General features: G+C 34.3%; 2 protein-coding genes across 4 annotated transcripts in view; one reads left to right on the forward strand and one right to left on the reverse strand.

Annotated features, from left to right (window-relative positions):
• The window catches only part of LOC126698103 (rust resistance kinase Lr10-like), a 109,434-nt gene that overhangs the window by 31,486 nt on the left and 56,312 nt on the right, over nucleotides 1–21,636 (reverse strand). The window lies entirely within an intron of this gene.
• LOC126698092 (rust resistance kinase Lr10-like) overlaps nucleotides 1–21,636 on the forward strand; it is a 105,387-nt gene that overhangs the window by 22,618 nt on the left and 61,133 nt on the right. The window contains exons 2-6 of one of the 2 annotated variants that reach the window (XM_050395083.1): nucleotides 2,794–3,580; nucleotides 3,893–3,925; nucleotides 4,262–4,330; nucleotides 5,472–5,495; nucleotides 5,762–5,906. In XM_050395083.1, the coding sequence (XP_050251040.1) occupies nucleotides 2,827–3,580; nucleotides 3,893–3,925; nucleotides 4,262–4,330; nucleotides 5,472–5,495; nucleotides 5,762–5,906 (1,025 nt within the window). In that variant the 5' untranslated portion in view covers nucleotides 2,794–2,826. Of the gene's footprint in view, nucleotides 1–2,666; nucleotides 3,581–3,892; nucleotides 3,926–4,261; nucleotides 4,331–5,471; nucleotides 5,496–5,761; nucleotides 5,907–21,636 lie in introns of those variants that run through there. The other variant, XM_050395082.1, reaches the window with a different exon arrangement.

Consider the following 21,636-nt stretch of genomic DNA (forward strand, 5'->3'; position numbering starts at 1 on the left):
TTGGCCTTTCATAGAGGTGCGAGGCATGTACTTGATATCAAAAGCACCTAGAATTGTGCCCCATTTAGCAATTCTTCCGGTGTAGTCTACACTTCTTAGTATGGACTTGAGAGGTAACTGAGTCAAGATAACCACAGTATGGGCCTGAAAGTAATGCGGAAGTTTGCGTGTTGCATGGACCACCGCCAAGATGGCCTTTTCCAATGACAAGTATCTTACCTCGGCCTCATTAAGGGACTTGCTTACATAGTAAACTGGCCTTTGGACGCCACTGTCCTCTTGTATTAAGACAAAACTAACTGCATGAGGGGCAACTACCAGATAAGCAAACAATAACTCATCCACCTCAGGACTAGACATGATAGGCGGCCTGGACAGGTATTCTTTCAACTGTTGGAACGCCACAACACACTCCTCGGTCCATTCAAATCCTTGCACTCATGCAATACACGGAAAAAGGGACGACACCTCTCGGCTGACCTGGAGATAAACTTGTTCAAAGCAGCAGTCATTCCAGTCAGTTTCTGCACTTCTTTTGGATTCCGAGGTGCTTGTAAATCGCTAATGGCCTTGATCTGATCTGGGTTCACTTCAATTCCTCTATGAGTCACCATGTACCCCAAGAACTTCCCGGAGCCTACACCAAAGGAGCACTTCGAAGCATTCAAGCGTAACTTATGTTTTCTTAGTATCCCGAAGATATTCGTGAGATCTTCCACATGCTCGGACACCACTTTACTCTTCACAACCATGTCATCGATATAAACTTCAATACTTCTACCAAGTTGTGGTTCAAACATTTTAGTCATCATCTGTTGGTAGGTAGATCCGGCGTTTTTCAAACCGAAGGGCATCACTTTGTAATGGTAGTTCCCAATAGGGGTGATAAAAGCAGTCTTCTCCTGATCGTCCGTGGCCAGTGGTATTTGGTGATATCCTTGGAAGGCATCCAAGAAACTCATCCTAGGATGACCCACGGTTGCATCCACCAACTGGTCTATCTTCGGCATGGGAAATGGATCCTTGGGACAAGCCTTATTGAGGTTCGTGAAGTCTACGCACACTCGCCACTTTCCTGTCTTCTTTTTTACCACCATCGTATTGGCCAACCATTGAGGATAAAAAAATTCCTTGATAGCCCCAACCTGTTTAAGCTTGGCCACCTCACTCCTAACAGCCTCGGCGTGCTCCTTCGATGGTCGCCGAGGAGGCTGTCTCTTGGGAATAACGGCAGGATTCACGTTGAGTCGATGACAAATGAAATTCGAGTCCACACCTAGGGCTTCATACGGGTTCCATGCAAACACGTCTACATTTGCCCGGAGGAACTCCAACAACCTCTCCTTCTCTTGCAAAGGCAATTTAGCCCCGACCTGAAAGAATTTTTCCGGATCATCAGTAACAGTTACCCTCTCCAAATCTTCACACTTTACTTTGTCAGCTGACATATCTAAGGGTAATACTGGGGGTTTTAATTGCTATAATTCATTATCGGCCGTAGCAGAGATCTCTGCCTCTGGCCGATGTTGTATAGCCGTTACCAGGCATTGCCGAGCTGCCACTTGGCTTCCTACTATCTCCAATACTTGGCCCCCGGATGGGTACTTCACTTTCTGATGCAGAGTAGACGAGACTACCCCCAGGGTATGAAGCCAAGGTCTGCCCATAATAGCCGTGTATGGAGAGAAAACGTCTACGACGATAAAGTCCACCTCCACCACATCCATACCGACTTGCACAGGTAGTCTGATCAATCCTTTGGGAGCGACCATCCTTCCCTCAAAACTTACCAGAGGGGAGCTGTAGGTTGCTAAATCCTCTAGCTTCAGACCTAGCCCCTTATACAAGTCTGGATACATTATATCCATAGCACTACCTTGATCCATCATCACCCTTTTGACATCGTACCCACCAATTCTCAGCGTGACCACCAAAGCATCCTCATGGGGCTGTATAGTTCCAACCTTGTCATCATCCGAAAAGCCTAGAATCAGGGGGATGTCCACCCTGGCTCTCTTCGGCACTTGGCAATGATCCTCGGCCAGAGGTCGGTACACCGACAGTACCCTGGAAGGGCAAGATCCAATCCTCCCTGGGGCAGCAAAGATAACATTGATCGTACTAAGGGGGAGCCTTGAAGAAGCATCCCAACGCATCTCCAAGCATGCTTGGCCTGCCCTACCACTAGAATGATGTAAGAGTTGCTTTAATTTCCTTTCTCGGACCAACTGTTCCAAATGGTCCCACAAATTCCTGCAATTTTTTGTCGTGTGCCTATGAGGATTTTTTATGCTTTTGGGTTGTAAAATAGCAATTGAGGATTTTTTATCACTCCCAATCCTAGTGCTCTAGTAAAACTTTGGTGTAATTAATAACAAGTGTACTAGTGAGTGAGTGATTATTATTATTATTATTTTTTTTTTTTTTTTTTTGGGAAAACATTTAGTGGTAAAAAGATTACTTTAACTAAATTTTCATTCAGCCAAAAAAAAAAAAAAAAACAAAAACTAAATGTTTATAAGAATTAAAAATAAATAAATAAATAAATAATAACTGTCAAATAATAAATCAAGATGACGTATGTGCTGACGCGCATGTGATATTGATGTTGATATTGGTCCACTACCACGAACTTGCGCTTCATCTTTCTTGGACTGGAACTTTACTTTCTTGTTGAAGATGCTGAATCAGAAAGAAGACTTTTTTTAATTGTGTTTGTCTATAGCTGTGGAAGGTTTTTAGTATTTACTATTGGAAATATTCCTCTCTCTCTCTCTCTCTCTCTCTCTCTACCTTCCTTATTCCCCTCTCTCTCTACCTACCTCAATGGCAAGAGGATTGACGTTCACTGCTGTAGGACTCATTGTCCTCATTGCTCTTGTATTAGTCCATCCAACTTGCTGTGCTACTAGTACCTGCTCCGCTTCTTCTTGTGGGAATATCCACAACATAAGCTTTCCTTTTCGATTGTCGACCGACCCAGAAAACTGCGGGGACCCATGGTATGAATATGAACTTTCGTGTGAGAACAATCGTACGGTTCTATATAAATTTGGAGGAAAATACTACGTACAGGAAATCAGTTACAACAACTACACAATCCGGATCGTGGACTCAGGTATACAGAAGAACAATTACTTCTCCACTCCCAACTATTCTTTGTATCGATACAAATTTAGTTCGCAATATTCTGTATCTGCCACGTATCAGCGAAAGGGGACGGTGCCGGAGCGGTATCCCGAACTATCACGGAGTTTGGTTTGGATGAGCAGTGAAAAACCAGTGAATTCTCCATTGTATTTGGACACTTCTACTTGCAATTATAATGACAACTCTTCTTCTATATCTGATTCCAAGAGGTATAGATATGTTACAGTTGGTATAACCAACGCATCCCAAGTGGAGGACTCGTGCCAAGTAGAGAAGATGTTTCTGACTTCCTGGCCAATAAATAATGATGACCCAAATATCTCCTGTACAGACGTCCTCAATGAATTGGCATATGGTTTTGAGCTTTCATGGCTCGGAAGTGGTTGCTACCTCGATGACGCGAACCATGTTCGATGCGACGACAGTACTGGTGGGTAAATAAAGCGAGAAATGCCATAACACTTTCCATTCTCTAATTTACATGTTTTGCATTATTATCCATTTGCAAGTTTCTTTTCTGAACTCTTGCATTTTTCCACTGTCACTATTCACTAACCATTCATCTATTTATTCTATTAAACTTCTATAAGGCCAAACTTCTTGGTGCATACACCATATCCATAATTCCATACCAATGTAATAGACATACTAGGATATTTTTATTCAAGTCTCAGTACAATGACTGGATTTAATTTTAAGGTTTCCAATCGCTGATATGTTTTTCTTTTATTTGTGATCCCAGGAGTGCTTGACCTGATCCTAGGTATACTCAGAGGTGAGGTTTCTATCTCAAAAAGTTGTTTTAAGAGTAATACAGAATGGACAATTAAATAGAATTGTATGAGTAATGGTTCCTGATGTGATGATGACACAAAGTAGAGGAATAACCAAGTAGTTGGGCAATTAGTTGGTCTATCTTAAACATATGTGCTTTAGTAAATGAAAAGTAATAATTATCGAATTTTTGAAGAAGATAGCTTCTTCGTGCGTACCCCCAGCCATTCCAATGTAATAAACATGTTAGGGAATAGTTATTGTAGTCGTATAATGACTAAATTCAATTTTGAAGTTCTCAACGTTGATAATTTTTTTTTCTTTGTCAAAAATGCAGGTTTGGGATATGTATTTGCTGAAAGTGCACACTGGTGGGACGCAATATCAGGGGTCTCTCTTGATTCTTGTAAGTTCTAATTGAGTTTTAATTCACTATTTCATATTTACGCACACTTCAATACACTTTTTCACCAACACGTATATCAAAAATATCCAAAATACCTTACTCAAATTTAATTACCATTAATTACCAAACGGCCCCATATAATTCACTTGTTGGTGAGATTTCTATCTCAAAAAAGGTTTTTTGAAGGATAGTAATTAATACACAGAATGAAGAAGGAAACATAATTACTAGAGTAATAGCGCCTGATGTGTGCTAATGACGCGGGTAGAGAAATAACCATGTACTTAGGTAATTAATTGGTTGATCTCGAATACATGAATACAAATATTTTGTTTTACTTTTTAGTAAAAATAGGATGTCATTTGTCTGATTTTTATCATTTTAAACTTTGGTTATTTTATAAGAAAAGTCAAACACATACATGGTAATTAGTGGAATAAAAAGCAAAATTGACAAGGTATGCTCTATTACCATAATAAATTACTGATTCTCCTAAAAGATTAGGTTAATAGGAAATATTAAGTTTAAATAACTTTAACAATTTCATTCTTTTAATTGAACTCGATGATATGAAAAGTAAAATTTATAGATTTTCTTAAGAAATTAGCTTCCTTTGAATAAAAATTTACCTTCCTTGGCTCCTAATTATTCCATGAGAATAAAGGTTTAGTACTTAGTATTAATGCAAAATGCATGTCTAAACATTTACTCCATTATAACCTAATTAAATTATCATTTGCTTGACTCGGTGCGCAAATTCTTCAGCCCTAGCCATAGGTTAACTGATGTTAAATTACCAAAATTTCCAAAAATTTAAGATGTTGAAAAATAATAAATTTAATCATTTAACCACATAATTATAAGTTCTAACAACTAATGCATATTGGGAACTCTGAAAGCATTTGATTGAACTCGACTCAATTAAAGTGACATCCCAATTTTAAGACCAATTATGCAGTCAACCGGCATTTACGGTTGTTGAAATTTCTTGCTGTGCATGGCCCAATGTAAGAACTTACTGTAGTTTTATTAGGCCTTAGACTTTTCAAGTTATTCGGGCCACTTGTTTTACTAATTAGTAATTCACTTTTCGTTAGCAAAAAGTAATGTCACCTTCTTCTCTTGTTTATATTTCTTGCAGCTTGGGTCATACTGCTGGAAATCGGTAATAACCTGAATCTCTTCTTCAACTTTAATTTTTTTAGCATATCATTCCTTAAGATTGTGATTAAAAATAGTTTACCATGCATGCAAACAAGACGTAAATATTAGTTACATTAACATGAAACAAAATATATTGTGCTTAATTACTAGGATTAAGAAGGTATGTAGTTGTAAGTCCAACTATAATTTCAACTAAAAATTAAAAAAGGTGACAGGTGCAACAACAATTTTGTTTCTTATAGTTATTTTGGTGATGTTTTTGCGCAGTAATATTTCACCTTGAAACAAAGATTGTCTTGGGGATTCCATGCATGGTGGCGTTTTTGATATATAAGTGGCGTAAGAGACATTTATCAATGTATGATGCTATTGAAGAATTTCTGCAAAGCCAAATTAACCTCATGCCAATTAGGTGCTCTTACTCAGAAATTAGGAAGATGTCGAAAGGTTTCAAGGACAAATTGGGTGAAGGAGGCTATGGGTCTGTATATAGAGGAAAGCTTGAAAGTGGCCCTCTTGTTGCTATAAAGCTGTTGGGTAATTCCAAAGCTAATGGGCAAGAATTTATCAACAAAGTTGCAACAATTGGAAGAATTCACCACGTGAATGTGGTGCAACTCATTGGCTTTTGTGCTGAGGGGCCAAAGCGCGCCCTTATATATGAATTCATGCCTAATGGTTCTCTTGAAAAATACATTTTTTCTCAAGAAGAAAGTATCCCCTTAAGTATTGAGAAAATATTTGAGATTTCTCTTGGAGTAGCTCGTGGGATTGAATATCTACATCAAGGATGTGACATGCAAATTCTGCATTTTGATATCAAGCCTCATAACATTCTTCTCAATGAGAACTTCATTCCCAAAGTTTCTGATTTTGGGCTCGCAAAACTTTATCCAACAAATGATAGCATAGTGCCTTTGACTGCTGCAAGGGGAACACTAGGATATATAGCTCCAGAGTTGTTTTATAAAAACATTGGGGGGGTCTCCTATAAAGCTGATGTTTATAGTTTTGGCATGTTATTGATGGAAATGGCTAATAGAAGAAAGAACGTGAATGCATTTGCAGACCATTCAAGCCAAATTTACTTCCCAACTTGGGTTTATGGCCAATTTAGTGAAGGAAATGACATAGAAATAGAAGATGTCACAGAGGAGGAGAAGAAAATTGTTAAGAAGTTGATCATAGTCGCATTATGGTGCATACAGATGAAGCCTAGTGACCGTCCTTCAATGAACAAAGTTGTAGAAATGCTTGAAGGAGAAGTTGAATGCTTACAAATGCCTTCCAAGCCTTTCCTATCATCATCACCAGCGAGACCAACAGGGGATGTAGGAGACAACTTAAATTCAACTAGTTCATCATTTCAATCAGGTGAATCAAGTCAATCGGCTAAACTTTAAATGCACGGAAAAGCTAACACCACCGCAAAAATAGGGGAATTAGTCTTCACATATTTGATAGCATAAAGACACTTCATATTTTTGTGTGACAAATAATTGGTCCCTTGATTTATGATAGCTATCCTTACTTAAAACAATTTTTTTGTTGGCTTAGTACGTGGTATATTTATTTGTTAAAGTCTTTTTAAGTGGAAATAAAATTTATAATTTTATAATTGTGATTTGTGAATGTGTAATTGATTAAGTCAATGCTGAAAAACCGGGCAATATATATTGGAGTGGCAATAGCCTAGTTGTAGAAATTGCTTTCAGTATTCATATGCATGATTAAGCAATCAATTCATGTTAACTACAAAGTCTACAATAATTCAGTGGCTGCCCTGCCTCCAACAGAGAAGGAATCCTTCCAAATATTGTTGTGTAGAATCGTTCGAGGTTTAGCTCTGGAATAGATCAAGCAGCTAATTAATACTTCCTTAATCAACTAGGCTGCTCAATTAGAGTTGTCCCATTGAATGAAAATGTTCCTGACATATGGAGCTGGTATGCATACCATCAACATGTACCCGAACGCATTTAACCGCTCTCTCACACATGCGAGAGTTTGGTTATATGATATCCATTTTTACTATTAGAAAGCAATGATTTTATATTGTGATATAGTGAAGAATATGACTATGAGTCTATGAGACCTTGTTTAAACTACGTGGTGTCGTGAAGGGCATTGTAGACTTCTTCTTTTTCCGCAGGTCCAAATATTTAGATTTAAATGCTATAATAAATCATTGAATCATAATAATAATATATATATATATATATATATATATATATATATTTGATCTATTATCATGTTATCTAAAATTTTAAGTTGAAATCCAAATTATAACCTTTTTGTTTTAGTAAATTATCATTTTCATCCATAAATAATTATTTTATTTTATTTTACTAAAACGGTTGCGGGTCGCGTCATGTTTGCGGGTCGCATCGAATATTGTCTCCTAGATATATGGATATTCACAATTTTTCATTATATAACATCTTGAGTATGAGGGTAAACTGCTTAACCCGTTAAAAGTGAAAAGCCCCTAGATTACTCAGTTACTAGTTCTAGCGGGTAGGGTCAATTGCTTATAGAAGTTTGATTAATAGTGAGGATTATTATATAGTATGTACTGCGATATGTAACTAATTTAAGTGAGATTCTACAAAATCAAAAAAAAAAAAAATCATTATATAATAAATAAAATAACAAAACAAACAAACAAAAACCCAAACCTATAAAATGCAAAATGCCCGGCCTCTTGTAAAATTCTATCCCGTTGGAAGAAACAGGCTAGGCCTCTCTGTTTCGTCTGCCTCCAAACTACCTTTATTACCTTCTATCGAACCCTCAAATCGGTCCCGCCATAACCTTCAATTATCATCACCACAAAATCCAAACTGTGAACCCCTTAACCACCGTCTGATCCATCACCTCAATGTGGGCCACCTCCACAAAGCAATCTCCACCCTTGATCTCATGGCCCAACTCCACCTCAACTCGTTCACACCCACTACTTGACTCACTCCCAACTCCACCTCAACTCTCTCATTCTCAATTCTCTCATCAGCTTGTACTCAAATAGTGGGGATTGGGCTAAAGTAAAATCCATTTTTGATGATATGAGGGATTTGAGAGACTTGGCTTCATGGACTGCTATGGTTTCTTGTTTTGCAAATAATGATATGGGAACTGAAGCCATTGTCACGTTTCTTCAAACTATAACACTACTGCAATTTGGTGCAGCCACGATTTCTAAACTTAACTTTTATTATATAATATATATAATATAATATGATATGATAATGATATGATGTGGTAGGAAAGAGAGTGAGAGAGGATCTCCACATGTACATGTGGTCAAGAAGCCAAGAAACTTGTTTTGTCTCCTGCTTTTGAAAGGCTTTGAGTGGATTATCACTCAACCCAGTCTAATAAATATATATAATTTGACTAGGTGAAGGGGTGGATGACATGTAGACATTCATAGAGAGATGTAGGCTGTATATCAAATATCAACGATAACTTGGTCGATCAATTCAGTTTATTCAAAGGAAATTTAAAAAAACAAAAACAAAAGTTGGTACCAAAATCGAAGAACATTCTATACTATATTGGCACCAAAAGTTGAGTATAGAGATCATTCTGGAAATGGTCTAACCTAAAGTACCTGATCAAATGCATCTATGGCCAATTACAGAATTCCTAATAAAAGCAATAACTCATAAAAGAGAGATATCGAAACCACAGAGAGAGAACTATTCAAAGAGGTTCAAATCATTTTACAAAATAAACAATTACGGGGTGATTCCAGTTGTACATAGGAAAATAGTAACACCAACCAATTCATGATTGTTCTGAAAACCACTTATCGATCTGGGCTGACACAATGAGCACATTGAGCAACAAACTAGAGGAGACAACTGTAAACATGTCAAATTAAAACCACAAAATTTCCTACTTGATTGTCTCTGAAAAAAAAAAAAAAAGCAAGCCCAACCGGTGCCAGCAGCAACAATTATATTCGTTCTCCATCCATCCAAGTCTACAAACAAAGCCCAACAATTCCGAGCTAAGCTAAGCTTCGCATAAAAATGAACTAATAGGGATATTGAAGATTCAAACTATTAAAGCATCATATTATGGGAAAAAGTGTACTTACAAATTTGTATTAACATTATTGAGTAGAACTTGATTATTTACCTACCACAAATCACAAATGGACAAACTTGGATTAGTAATGAAGAAATTTACCCCAAAAAAAAAAAAAGTAACACTAAAAATCTCAAATTTGAAACCTCAAATTAAATGCTTCAACAAAACCTTTTTTTTTTTTTTTTTTTTCCCTCTTTCTACAAGTACAAACTATTTTATAATATTTTTACAAACTATTGTTGTGGCCAATTTCTTACTATTTCTTATCTAGATCCACCATCAACATTACTTTTTTATTTACTAATAACCACTCACTACATTAGTAGTTTGTAAAATTTTTTGTAAAAAAGTTTGTATTTCTAACATTTTCCCTAAATAAAACTTGGCGAAAATCACATTTTAGTCCCTACATTTTCAGGTGAATCCCATTTTAGTCCCTACATTTTATTTTTACCACTTTTAGTCCCTATCCTGAAAAACGCTTCCATTTTAGTCCCTGCCGTTACATCAGAAACGGATATTGCAGACGTGGCAAACGGTAAAGTTAAATAATAATAAACTAATGTCCACGTGGCCTAAATTAATAATAAAAAATGTTTTTTAATGCCACATCAGCATCTAAATTAAAAAAATTAATTTATTAATTTTAACTAAATAAAAAAAATTAAAAACAGAATTAAAAACTAAAAATCTTATGAATTGAGATCTAAGTGTGCCTTGAACAAGAACAACAAGAACCCAAACCCAAATCCAAGAACACAAACCCAGAAATTATTTAAAAAAAAAAAACTAATCAAAGCCAGAAATTCCAATCTCAAAGCCAACCCACAACCACCAAAATAAAACCCACAACAACCCAGGCCAAGAAAATCAACCCACAGCCGCAAACCCTCTAATCACCATTTCCAAACCCAGCTATAGTAAACCAAAATCTCATCACCCAAAAAGTAATTCTTTTAGACAAAAAAAAAAAAGAAAAAAGAAAAAGAAAAAAGTGGAACAACAATGAAAACAACAACAACAACAATAATAATATCTGCACTAAGACACTGTAAAATCAGATCGAAAATTATGACAAGCAAATACGAATTAAGAATTACTTCGACATATTCCAACATTTTTTTTTTCTCGAGCTAAGATTTTCAGAAAGTGATCTTTCAGCAGAAACGATGCCGATTTCACATGTTCGCGAAATGTGAAGAAATTTTACAAAGAAAAATAGTATTTAAAATTTTAAAAAAAGAAAAAGGAAAAACCTTGGACTTGAAGTTGGAGGGGTTCAACTGAAGGACTGGGGAAGAGAGTCCGTACAGTGCTTCAAGGAAGGGATGTTGAGATTGGCGCTGGGTAGGCGGAGAAGAGAGTCCGTACAGTGCTTCAAGGAAGGGATGTTGAGATCGGCGCTGGGCAGGCGAGATCGGCGAGGTGGGTAGGCGAGATCGGCGAGGTGGGCACTCGACTCCATCGCCTCCGACCCCACACCTCGCCGATCTCGCCTACCCACCTCGCCTGCCCAGCACCGATCTCTCTTCTCCCTTTCATTTTTTTCTTTCTTCCTCCACTCCTTACCGATCTCGCCTGAGTTTTTACTTTCTTTTGCCAATCTCGCCTGAGTTTTTCTTTTGTGGCTGTGGGTTGATTTTCTTGGCCTGGGTTGTTGTGGGTTTTATTTTGGTGGTTGTGGGTTGGTTTGAGATCGGAATTTCTGGCTTGGATTAGTTTTTATTTATTTATTTATTAATTTCTGGGTTTGTGTTCTTGGATCTAGGTTTGTGTTCTTGTTGTTCTTGTTCAAGGCACACTTAGATCTCAATTCATAAGATTTTTAGTTTTTAATTCTGTTTTTAATTTTTTTTATTTAGTTAAAATTAATAAATTAATTTTTTTAATTTAGATGCTGACGTGGCATTAAAAAACATTTTTTATTATTAATTTAGGCCACGTGAACATTAGTTTATTATTATTTTGTCACGTCTGCAATATCCATTTCTGATGTAATGGCAGGGACTAAAATGGAAGCGTTTTTCAGGATAGGGACTAAAAGCGATAAAAATAAAATGTAGGGACTAAAATGGGATTCGCCTGAAAATGTAGGGACTAAAATGTGCTTTTCGCCATAAAACTTCAACTAACACACTTTAAGTAGGGGTAAAATTGTCTTCTCAACCAAAAAAAAAAAGGAGTAAAAGTGGAATCCTGTAAATTCCTAAGAGCAATGTTTTGACAATTATCAGATCTCTCTATAGTCTGTAACTAGTTTTGTTTTGACTTTTGATACAAGTATTGTATTGTTTTGATACAAGTATTGTACATTAATATGAAAAGCACACACCCAAATATAGCAAAGTAGCTCATGCCTCTAAATTTGTCACAGAAGTGCAATTTAAGTGTTATATGAAAATATCAAAACCCAAACAAGCAGACCATTAAAACGGTAGATGGTGAATTACATATTTCAAGAAATGCAAGATAAAAATGACAATAATTGCTTTTTACTATACAAATCTACAACAGAAATCCCACGGCATTATTTACTAGAAAAGAAAATATATATATTATCAAGAAATCTAAGGCCATTTTTTAGCTAAATTGCACTAAACTTTCTCAACTGAAGCATTGATATTTTAGCATCTAAACTCATTCTGGTTGAATGTTTGCCTTTGCCCTCTTGACCCCACCAAATGCTTGGAACGAAGATTATGTTTGTCATGGCCATAATATCCTGTACAAAGCTTCCAGAAGAGAATAATGACTGGTACATGCTCAACAATCCAGTAATGTAGCCCTTGCTCAGGATCCAAACTTTCTTCAAATTCTTTGGGCATCCCCCAAAATCCCAATTCTTTGAGGTTTTTCAGATGTTGGATTCCAGAAGGCACCTCTTTAAGTTGCGGACAATGCCCAATGGAAAAAAATTCAAGAACAGGCAATGTTCCTTCATCTATCAATAGCGTATGCAATGCATTTAAGTGTCTAATCCATAGCCACTTGAGTTTTGGAAACCCTTCAGGCTTAAGATGCAAATGTTCTCCGTTGTATGCTTGGTGTGAGATCATGAGCTCCCGTAAGTTTTGTAGATTTTGAAGGACTTTCAATGGGTCATCATTTAACCTAGACCATAAAATCTTTAGTTTGACCAGATGTTGAAGTTCTGAAATCCATTCTGGTAACTTCTCTAATCGCCCCTTTATATGCAGGTTTTGAAGAAATTGATGAGGTGGGGATGAAATGAATTTTAAATCAACTATCTCATCTTCGCTAATTAAGGTTACATTAAGAGATTGAAGGCAGTTCATATTTTCAATAAAGGCACACAAAGCCGTCATGGTTTCCTTTGACAGGTTTTTCACGCCTAGCTTCCTCAATTGTCTTAACTTTCCCAACTCTTTAGTAAGATCAACCCCTCCATGATTCCACTCCACATAATACAACTTTTGCAAGTTCTTTAAACACCCAACTCCCTTTTGTATCTTTACCCCTTTTCCCAAAGTCAAACTGTTTTCTTTTTCAAAATCAAGATTGAAAGCTACAAAATATCATAGCTTATGAAGGTTGTTAATCTCAATTGGTATATCAAAAACTATGGACTGCTTTAGATCTAGAGTCTCCAGATTTTGCAACTTTCCTATGGATTTTGGAAGAATTTTAACTTTGGTATTTCTTAAACTTAAATACCTTAAATGAAATAAACTTCCAACATCTTCAGGAATGCAATCCAACAAAGCATCTTCAAAATCCATGACTTTCAAAAGCTTGAAATTAGCAACAAAAGTACTCATAAAAGACTTTGGAAATTCAGGTTGCAATTCAAAAACATGAACATGTGAAGATTTTTTACAAAAACTAGCCACCTCCCTATTACGTGTTGTGATCATAATTCTACCACCCTTATTATTATCAAGCAAAGCATGTTTTATATCCTCCCAAAAGTCAATTTTCCATACATCATCAAATATGACCATGTACGTTTTTAGCCATAAGTAATCTCTTAATTTACTTACCAATGATTGTTCGTCCATTGTGTCAATTTCCAGCATAGGAAGCTCCATTCTAGCCTCACGAAATTGCTTTATGATGCTCCTTAATAGATCTTGTGTGTTGTAAGATTGAGACATTGAAATCCACGCATAGCATTCAAAGTGTCCTCTAACCATTTGATGATCATAGATTTTTTAGTTTCATTAATAGATTTAATGGTGTTAAATAAGGTGTAAGAGAGGTGAGTTTAATATATATATATATATATATATATATATATATATGCTGAAGTGTTGTATTTATTGTTACTACGCTTCTATAGAGCCACATCAGCGGCCACATTATTCACGTATTTTTTACTTCTCATTTTCTCTTTTTAAACTTTTCTTCTTTCTATTAAAAAAAAAAAATTTCTCCCTAATTTGTTCACACCTACTATTACACTTCCTCTAACTTTTTCTGTTCCTCTTTGTTACACACCTATTGTTACACTTCATCATTTTCTCTTTCTTATATTTTGACTCTTCTTCTCCCCCATTTTATTTTGTATAAATTTGATATCATTTCTCTCATTTGATCCATATTTTCTCACACAAAAACTGTGAGTACTCTCTCTCTCTCTCTCTCTCTCTCTCTCTCTCTCTCTCTCTCTCTCTCTCTCTCTCTCTCTCTCTCTCTCTCTCTCTCTCTCTCTCTCTCTCTCTCTCTCTCTCTCTCTCTCGGTAAATTTGTGTTATTTCTTATAACTCTAATTAAGATTATTAATGATTTTTTTTTTATATATATAATAAATATGTGTTTTGGTATTGTGTTTTTTTAATTTCCTGTCACAAAATCTTCTCTCTCCCTTTTATATCTTTGGTTGAATTTTGATTTAGGTTAATACATGGTATTTTTTGGAATAAGAATTTGAGTTTATATCAAAACACATTCTACGTGGCTATGAATTTGGATATGCCTACCAATTGTTTGAGTAATAAATTATTATAAAATCTATATTATTCCTTTGGTTTCATTTTAATTTTGGTTAAAATAACATTATAATTTTGTGATGAGTTTTGATTACTATGATAATCTTCTTATTCTTTAAGAGATAAGAAATTTGAATAATAAATTTAAAACTTATAAAGTTTAGTTGTATATTTAGCAAATATAACACACTACAATAGAAGTTTAGTAATCAAACACACAAAAAATAATAGAATGATATATTTGTAGAGATAAAAAGAAAAAAAAATACCTGTAGAAATATTTAAAAAAATAGAAAATACTTTAAATAATTGTTACTTTTTATATATTACATTCCATTACATAATATATATATATATATATATATATATATATATATAACCGAAGCCTTTGAAACTCCCACAATTTTCCACATCATCATTTTAATTTAAAAAAATTTTAATTCCCACAATTTTCCACATTATTATTTTAATTTTTAAAACTAAATAGTGAGAGAGTCCTAACAGGAGTCTCTTTTAAACATATATATAAGAGACAAAATCTTTGAAAACCCTAAAGCAATCTCCTCTGTCTGTCTCCCCTAAGAGAGAAAACCCTAAACTTCAATTTCTTTGGTACGCTTGCTATTGCTTTTTCTCTTTTTTGTGAATTAGTTTTTTTTGCTTTTGTTTTGTATGGAGTAGTATTTTACAATATATAGTATAACTACAAGTATTGTAGTAAGTTTGCTAACTTTTTGTGTGGTTCAAAGATGCTATATTCTATATTATTTTAGATTATATAACCTTAAGCTTTACCTTATGGAGACGTATGTACAAGTTTTCAATTCCTTTTGTGTGGATATTTTTCTATATATATATATATATATATATATAACCGAAACCTTTGAAACTCCCACAATTTTCCACATCATCATTTTAATTTAAAAAAATTTTAATTCCCACAATTTTCCACATCATTATTTTAATTTAAAAAAAAATTTAATTTTTAAAACTAAATAGTGAGAGAGTCCTAACAGGAGTCTCTTTTAAACATATATATAAGAGACAAAATCTTTGAAAACCCTAAAGCAATCTTCTCTGTCCGTCTCCCCTAAGAGAGAAAACCCTAAGCTTCAATTTCTTTGGTACGCTTGCTATTGCTTTTTCTCTTTTTTGTGAATTAGTTTTTTTTTTGCTTTTGTTTTGTATGGAGTAGTATTTTACAATATATAGTATAACTACAAGTATTGTAGTAAGTTTGCTAACTTTTTGTGTGGTTCAAAGATGCTATATTCTATATTATTTTAGATTATATAACCTTAAGCTTTACCTTATGGAGACGTATGTACAAGTTTTCAATTCCTTTTGTGTGGATATTTTCTCACAGCTGTGGAGTAAGGTATATGCACTATATGTTATCTTATGTTTTCTCTTATGGTGTCATGCTTCTTTGTTTATTAATTAAAGATTATGTTGGAAGCCTATATTATTTGCACCTTCAAAGTGTTCGACAATGTTTGAACCAAATTTTTCATCAATTAGGAAGAATTGGATAAAAAAAACTTAGAAAAGCTTTCCATCCTTACTGAAATTGTCTCGCAATAATGACTTTTTTTTTTTTTTTTTTTTTTATAATTTGTAGGTTCTGAATGTTTTGATTTTTAATTTTATTGTCTTTTGAAAGTTTGACCATCTAAATTTTTGGGTTCAATTTTTTGCAATATTTGAAACAGTTTAGCAAATTTCAACTGTTATAACTATGGATTATTCTCTTGAAGGTAACATATCTTTATCTTATATTTCTCTATTTGGTAGTCATATATATTTTGTTTTGTTTCAATAATTTCTAGGCAGTGCCAGTAAATTTTCTGATTTTTTTCCTCTTTCGAACGTTTTAACATCAGAACTTTTTAGTTATTTTTTTTTCAATATCTAAATTTGGCTTATTCATCAAATTGTAACTCAAAAAAATAGGAGCAATTCATGCAATAGTATAGTTTCATAATCAATTTAAAATTTTATAAAATTATTTTAGTCTATTATAAATAGGTAAGTTCCCGTGCGTTGCACGGGTTTCCGACTAGTATTTATATATTCTCATACATCATGTGGGTTTGTGGCTAGTTTATTTTAAAAGTAACAATCTAAACTAAGAGGGAGGTCAATGTAATTTGAGCAAACCTTAGGAGAGGTCAATGCATTCCCCCCCCCCCCCCCCCCCCAAAAAAAAAAAAAAAAGCTAACAAGAGTGGTCACTATCTCCAATCCACCTAAACCATACTTATGAATAGCGTGGGACCATTCGAACAATAGTAGAACTTGTTACTACTCAAACCCACAATAACATGGTCACAAGGATTTCTTACTACTAGACCACCTTCACTGTAAATTCCTCACTTGATCGAACTCCACGTTAATAAAGTGACATCCCAATTTATTGTTAGTTGTCAATGTAGTTTTATCAGGCCTTAGATTTTTCAAGTTATTCAGGTCACTTGTTTCTCTAATTAGAAATTCATCTTTTTGTTAGGAAAAATTAATTTCAACTTTTTTTTAATGTATTTCTTGCAGAAAATTTTTTTCCTACGACGGCACGTCAATCGTAATGTGTTTCTCGCCATCAACTTTTATAAAATATTAAACATCGGTAATAACCTAAATCTCTTCTTCAACTATTTTTTAGAATTATCATTCCTTAACATACATTGTGTTTAAAAGGATATTAAATTCAGTAAGAAGCCAATGTGCAAAGAGGGGGTGATTTTAACTTTTTGGGTGTCAACTTTCTAAAATAGGGAGTGATTCTATGCATCAGGCCTTAATATTTTATGTGCAAGTATTTGAAATTATCTAATATGGCCCCATATTATTGGAGGAACTAAATAAAGACTTTTATGCCCGGCTCTTATTTAATTTAATTTCACATAAAAAATAGTTTACAATGCAGACAAAACCTAAATATTAGTGGCATTAACATGGAAATAATTAATGGATTAAAATCTTTTAGAGTTTTTATGATTTTTTTATAGAAAAAGGAAAAAAAAAAAAACTTTATTAATGAATCAAATCATTTTGAAATACATCATTTAAATCAGCTAGTAGTTTGTTCATCAAAAAAAAAAAAAATCAGCTAGTAGTTCTAGAGCTCTATAAAGAGTTATTTTGTTAAGAACACCGTAGCAAACAAGCACTTTCGGATTCTGCCTGGCACTTCTCTGAATACTTTCTTTCTCCGAGGAACTTTGAGTATTTTCTTTAAGATTAAAAATAAATTTCTTTCATTTACCCCCATTATAACATCACCATTCCTTGTGAAACACATGAGAATCAAAGATTCAAATGATTCTGAGATGACGAATAATTTGGACCAAAATTTCTTTACCCATATTCTCTCATCCCCATGTCTCAAAGCAACTTCCATTGGCATTATGAGTTGTACAAAGGCAGCCTTCTAAAATCCCCAGCTCAAAATTAACATCTTCAGCTGGTATCTGACAATGGAACATCGCTAAACTTTTCAGATACCAAATCAAAGTGAACAATTACATTAACCAGAGAGTTGGCGACATAAATCAAACACTACCAGCAAACCCATCAAACCCAGTCCCGATTCGGCCCAAGAACAGCCACCGAACTCAGATCCATTGCTTGGCTACATCATCACCTCTATCAGCCCTTCACCGGTGCCATGGCACAGCTGTCTCATGGTGGCACTCTTCCGAAGAAAAGGCAATGGACGAATCGAGGTAAGGAGGACCAATGATTGGGAGGCGAGCCTGAGAGATAGAGAGAGAGTAAAATGAAATGGAAAGTGCTACTGGAATTGCTGTCGGAGCAAGAGAGATTTACAGTTTTTTCTTTCCTGGATTACTATTTTTTTATTATTAACTGGATTAATTATTTTGGTTCAATGGTTAAAAATTTAAAGAATTTTATATGGTCGAGTATTTTAAGAACTCAACAACATATATTGTATGTATAAATTTTAATTACAAGAATTAGGAAAGCACTTTAGTTTTAAGTTTAACTAATTTTTCAACTAAAAAATAAAAAAGCTGACAGCAGTGCAACAACAGGTTTGTTTTCTCATAGTTTTTTGGGAGATGTTCCTGCACAGTGCTATTACTCCTTGCTGCAAAAATGGTATTTGGGACTCCGTGTGTGGTGGCCCTTTTAATATATAAGTGGTGTAGGAGGCATTTATCAATGTATGATGCCATTGAAGAATTTCTGCGAAGCCAAATTAACCTCATGCCAATTAGGTACACTTACTCAAAAATTAAGAAGATGTCCAAAGGTTTCAAGGACAAATTGGGTGAAGGAGGTTATGGCTTTGTATATAAAGGAAAGCTTGAAAGTGGCTCTTTTGTAGCTATAAAGATGTTGGGTAACTCCAAAGCTAATGGGCAAGAATTTATCAGCGAAGTTGCAACAATTGGAAGAATTCACCACGTGAATGTGGTGCAACTCATTGGCTTCTGTGCTGAGGGGCCAAAGCGCACCCTTATATATGAATTCATGCCTAATGGCTTTCTTGAAAAATACATTTTTTCTCAAGAAGAAAGTATCCGTATCTCCTTAAGTATTGAGAAAATATTTGAGATTTCTCTTGGAGTGGCTCGTGGGATTGAATATCTACATCGAGAATGTGACATGCAAATTCTGCATTTTGATATCAAGCCTCGTAACATTCTTCTCGATAAGAACTTCATTCCCAAAGTTTCTGATTTTGGGCTTGCAAAACTTTACCCAACAAATGATAGCATAGTGTCTTTGACTGCTGCAAGAGGAACACTAGGATATATAACTCCAGAGTTGTTCTATAAAAACATTGGAGGGGTCTCATATAAAGCTGATGTTTATAGTTTTGGCATGTTATTATTGGAAATGGCAAGTAGAAGAAAGAACGTGAATGCATTTGCTGGCCATTCAAGCCAAATTTACTTCCCAACTTGGGTCTATGGCCAATTTAGTGAAGGAAATGACATAGAAATAGAAGATACCACAGAGAAGGAGAAGAAAATTGTTAAGAAGATGATCATAGTCGCATTATGGTGCATACAGATGAAGCCTAGTGACTGTCCTTCAATGGACAAAGTTGTAGAAATGCTTGAAGGAGAAGTTGAATGCTTACAAATGCCTTCCAAGCCTTTCCTATCATCATCACCAACAAGACAAACAAGAGATGTAGGAGACAACTTAAATTCAACTAGTTCATCATTTCAATCAGGTGAATCAAGTCAATCGGCTAAACTTTAAATGCAAGGGAAAGCTAACACCACAACGGGACTGGGGCAATTATTCTTCACGTATATGATAACATAAAGACACTTCATATTTTTGTGTGAAAAATAATTGGTCCCTTGATTTATGATAACTATCCTTACCTACAACAATTTTTCTTTTTTGCTTAGTGCATGGTATATTTATTTGTTAAAGTCTTTTTAAGAGGAAAAAAATATTTATAACTTTATAATTGTGAATGTGTAATTGATTAAGTTAATAATCAATGCTGAAAATCCGGGCAATATATTTTGGAGTGGCAATAGCCCAGTTGTATAAATTGCTTTACTCCTATTTATATATTCAGTACTCAAGTGCATGGTTAAGCAATTAATTCATGTTATTATCATACAAAGGATAAATTATTGTTGCGCAGATAATTAGTGGCTGCCCTGCCTCTTACAGAGGATAAATTATTGTTGTACAGATAATTAATATTCCTTAATCAACCAGGCTGCTCAATTAGAATTGTCCCATTGAATGAAAATATTCCTGTTTTAGCTCTTGAAAATGTGACTTCTTTTATTTTTAGTTTTTTACGTATTCGTCTTGTACTAATTTAAGTGCACGAGATAACAGGGCACAGCTTTATTTATTTGTGTGTGGGAAGGAATTAAAATTGTCTATGAATATACAACTTCGGCTTTATGAATCACGCCTAACTTGGACTCTGCATACCATATTGAAATCAGAATGTCCCAATCCCTTACTTGCCCAAATGAGGGTCAACATGTTTGAACTTTTCTTGAAATATTGAGTTTCCTCCAGCATCTTATAAATGTACAAACAAATGGAGGAAGCTAGAGAAAGAGAGAGAGAGAATAAAATCCAAACCTCAAATCTTCTTCTAGAGAAATACTCAGTGAGGTTTGTTCCAAGAATTGGAATGGTTTGATCACAGGCAACACTAACTTTCACAAGAAATGAAAGAAAATAAAATGAAGCTAGAGTGGTTTTTTTTTTTTTTTCATTTATTTATTTATTTTCTTTAGACAATCATTATTTCTTTTTTTTTTTCTTTTTTTATGTTGATTTTGATTTTGATTTTTTTTTTTTTTTTATTTAGATGCAGATGTGGTTTTTTAATACTAGTAATTAATTATTCCTAATTCTTCTATTAGCTATGTGTTTGTGTGTCAAGTGAGATTACAAGTACTAAAATGACAGTAGTTTCATAACTTTAGAATCAAAATGATTCCATAAAATAAAATATATATAAAAAAAAAAAAAAAAAAAAAAAAAAAAAAAGAGGATCAAAATGATTGGAAAAAAGGGAATAGAAAATTGAGGGATCCGTTTTCTTCCTAAACCAACCAGATTCTTTCCTCCCAAGGGAGAGTAAATTAGAGTTCTTATGGTGGGACTCACCAATAAAGTTTGCATTTAAAATATCCTAAATAATATCAAATATATTCAAAAACTGTTATTTGTGTCTTTTATTATATTTATATTTTGTTAGTACAAAACAGATACTAGTTATTTTATTTTTGTATACTAATTTAGATTTGAATTTTAGTATTTTTTTTTTTATTCTTGAATGTTGAATTTTTAAAAAAAAATATATATATATATATATATATATATATTGTTCATGTTTTGGTTCCTCAAAGACAAATTCCTACTTTCATCCTTTGTTTTCTCAATATTTCCTTCATTTTTTTCATTATTGGATGCAAGAACATTTTGGCTCACCTGAGATCCATGTGTGTTCTGAGATTGGGTGTTCCGTTTGGTAGAAAATGGACTGGTGAGATTTCTATCTCAAAAAAAGGTTTTTTGAAGGATAGTAATTAATACACAGAATGAACAAGGAAACAGAATTACTTGAGTAAT

Source organism: Quercus robur, chromosome 9, assembly GCF_932294415.1.
Source record: "Quercus robur chromosome 9, dhQueRobu3.1, whole genome shotgun sequence".
Taxonomy (NCBI): Eukaryota; Viridiplantae; Streptophyta; class Magnoliopsida; order Fagales; family Fagaceae; genus Quercus; species Quercus robur.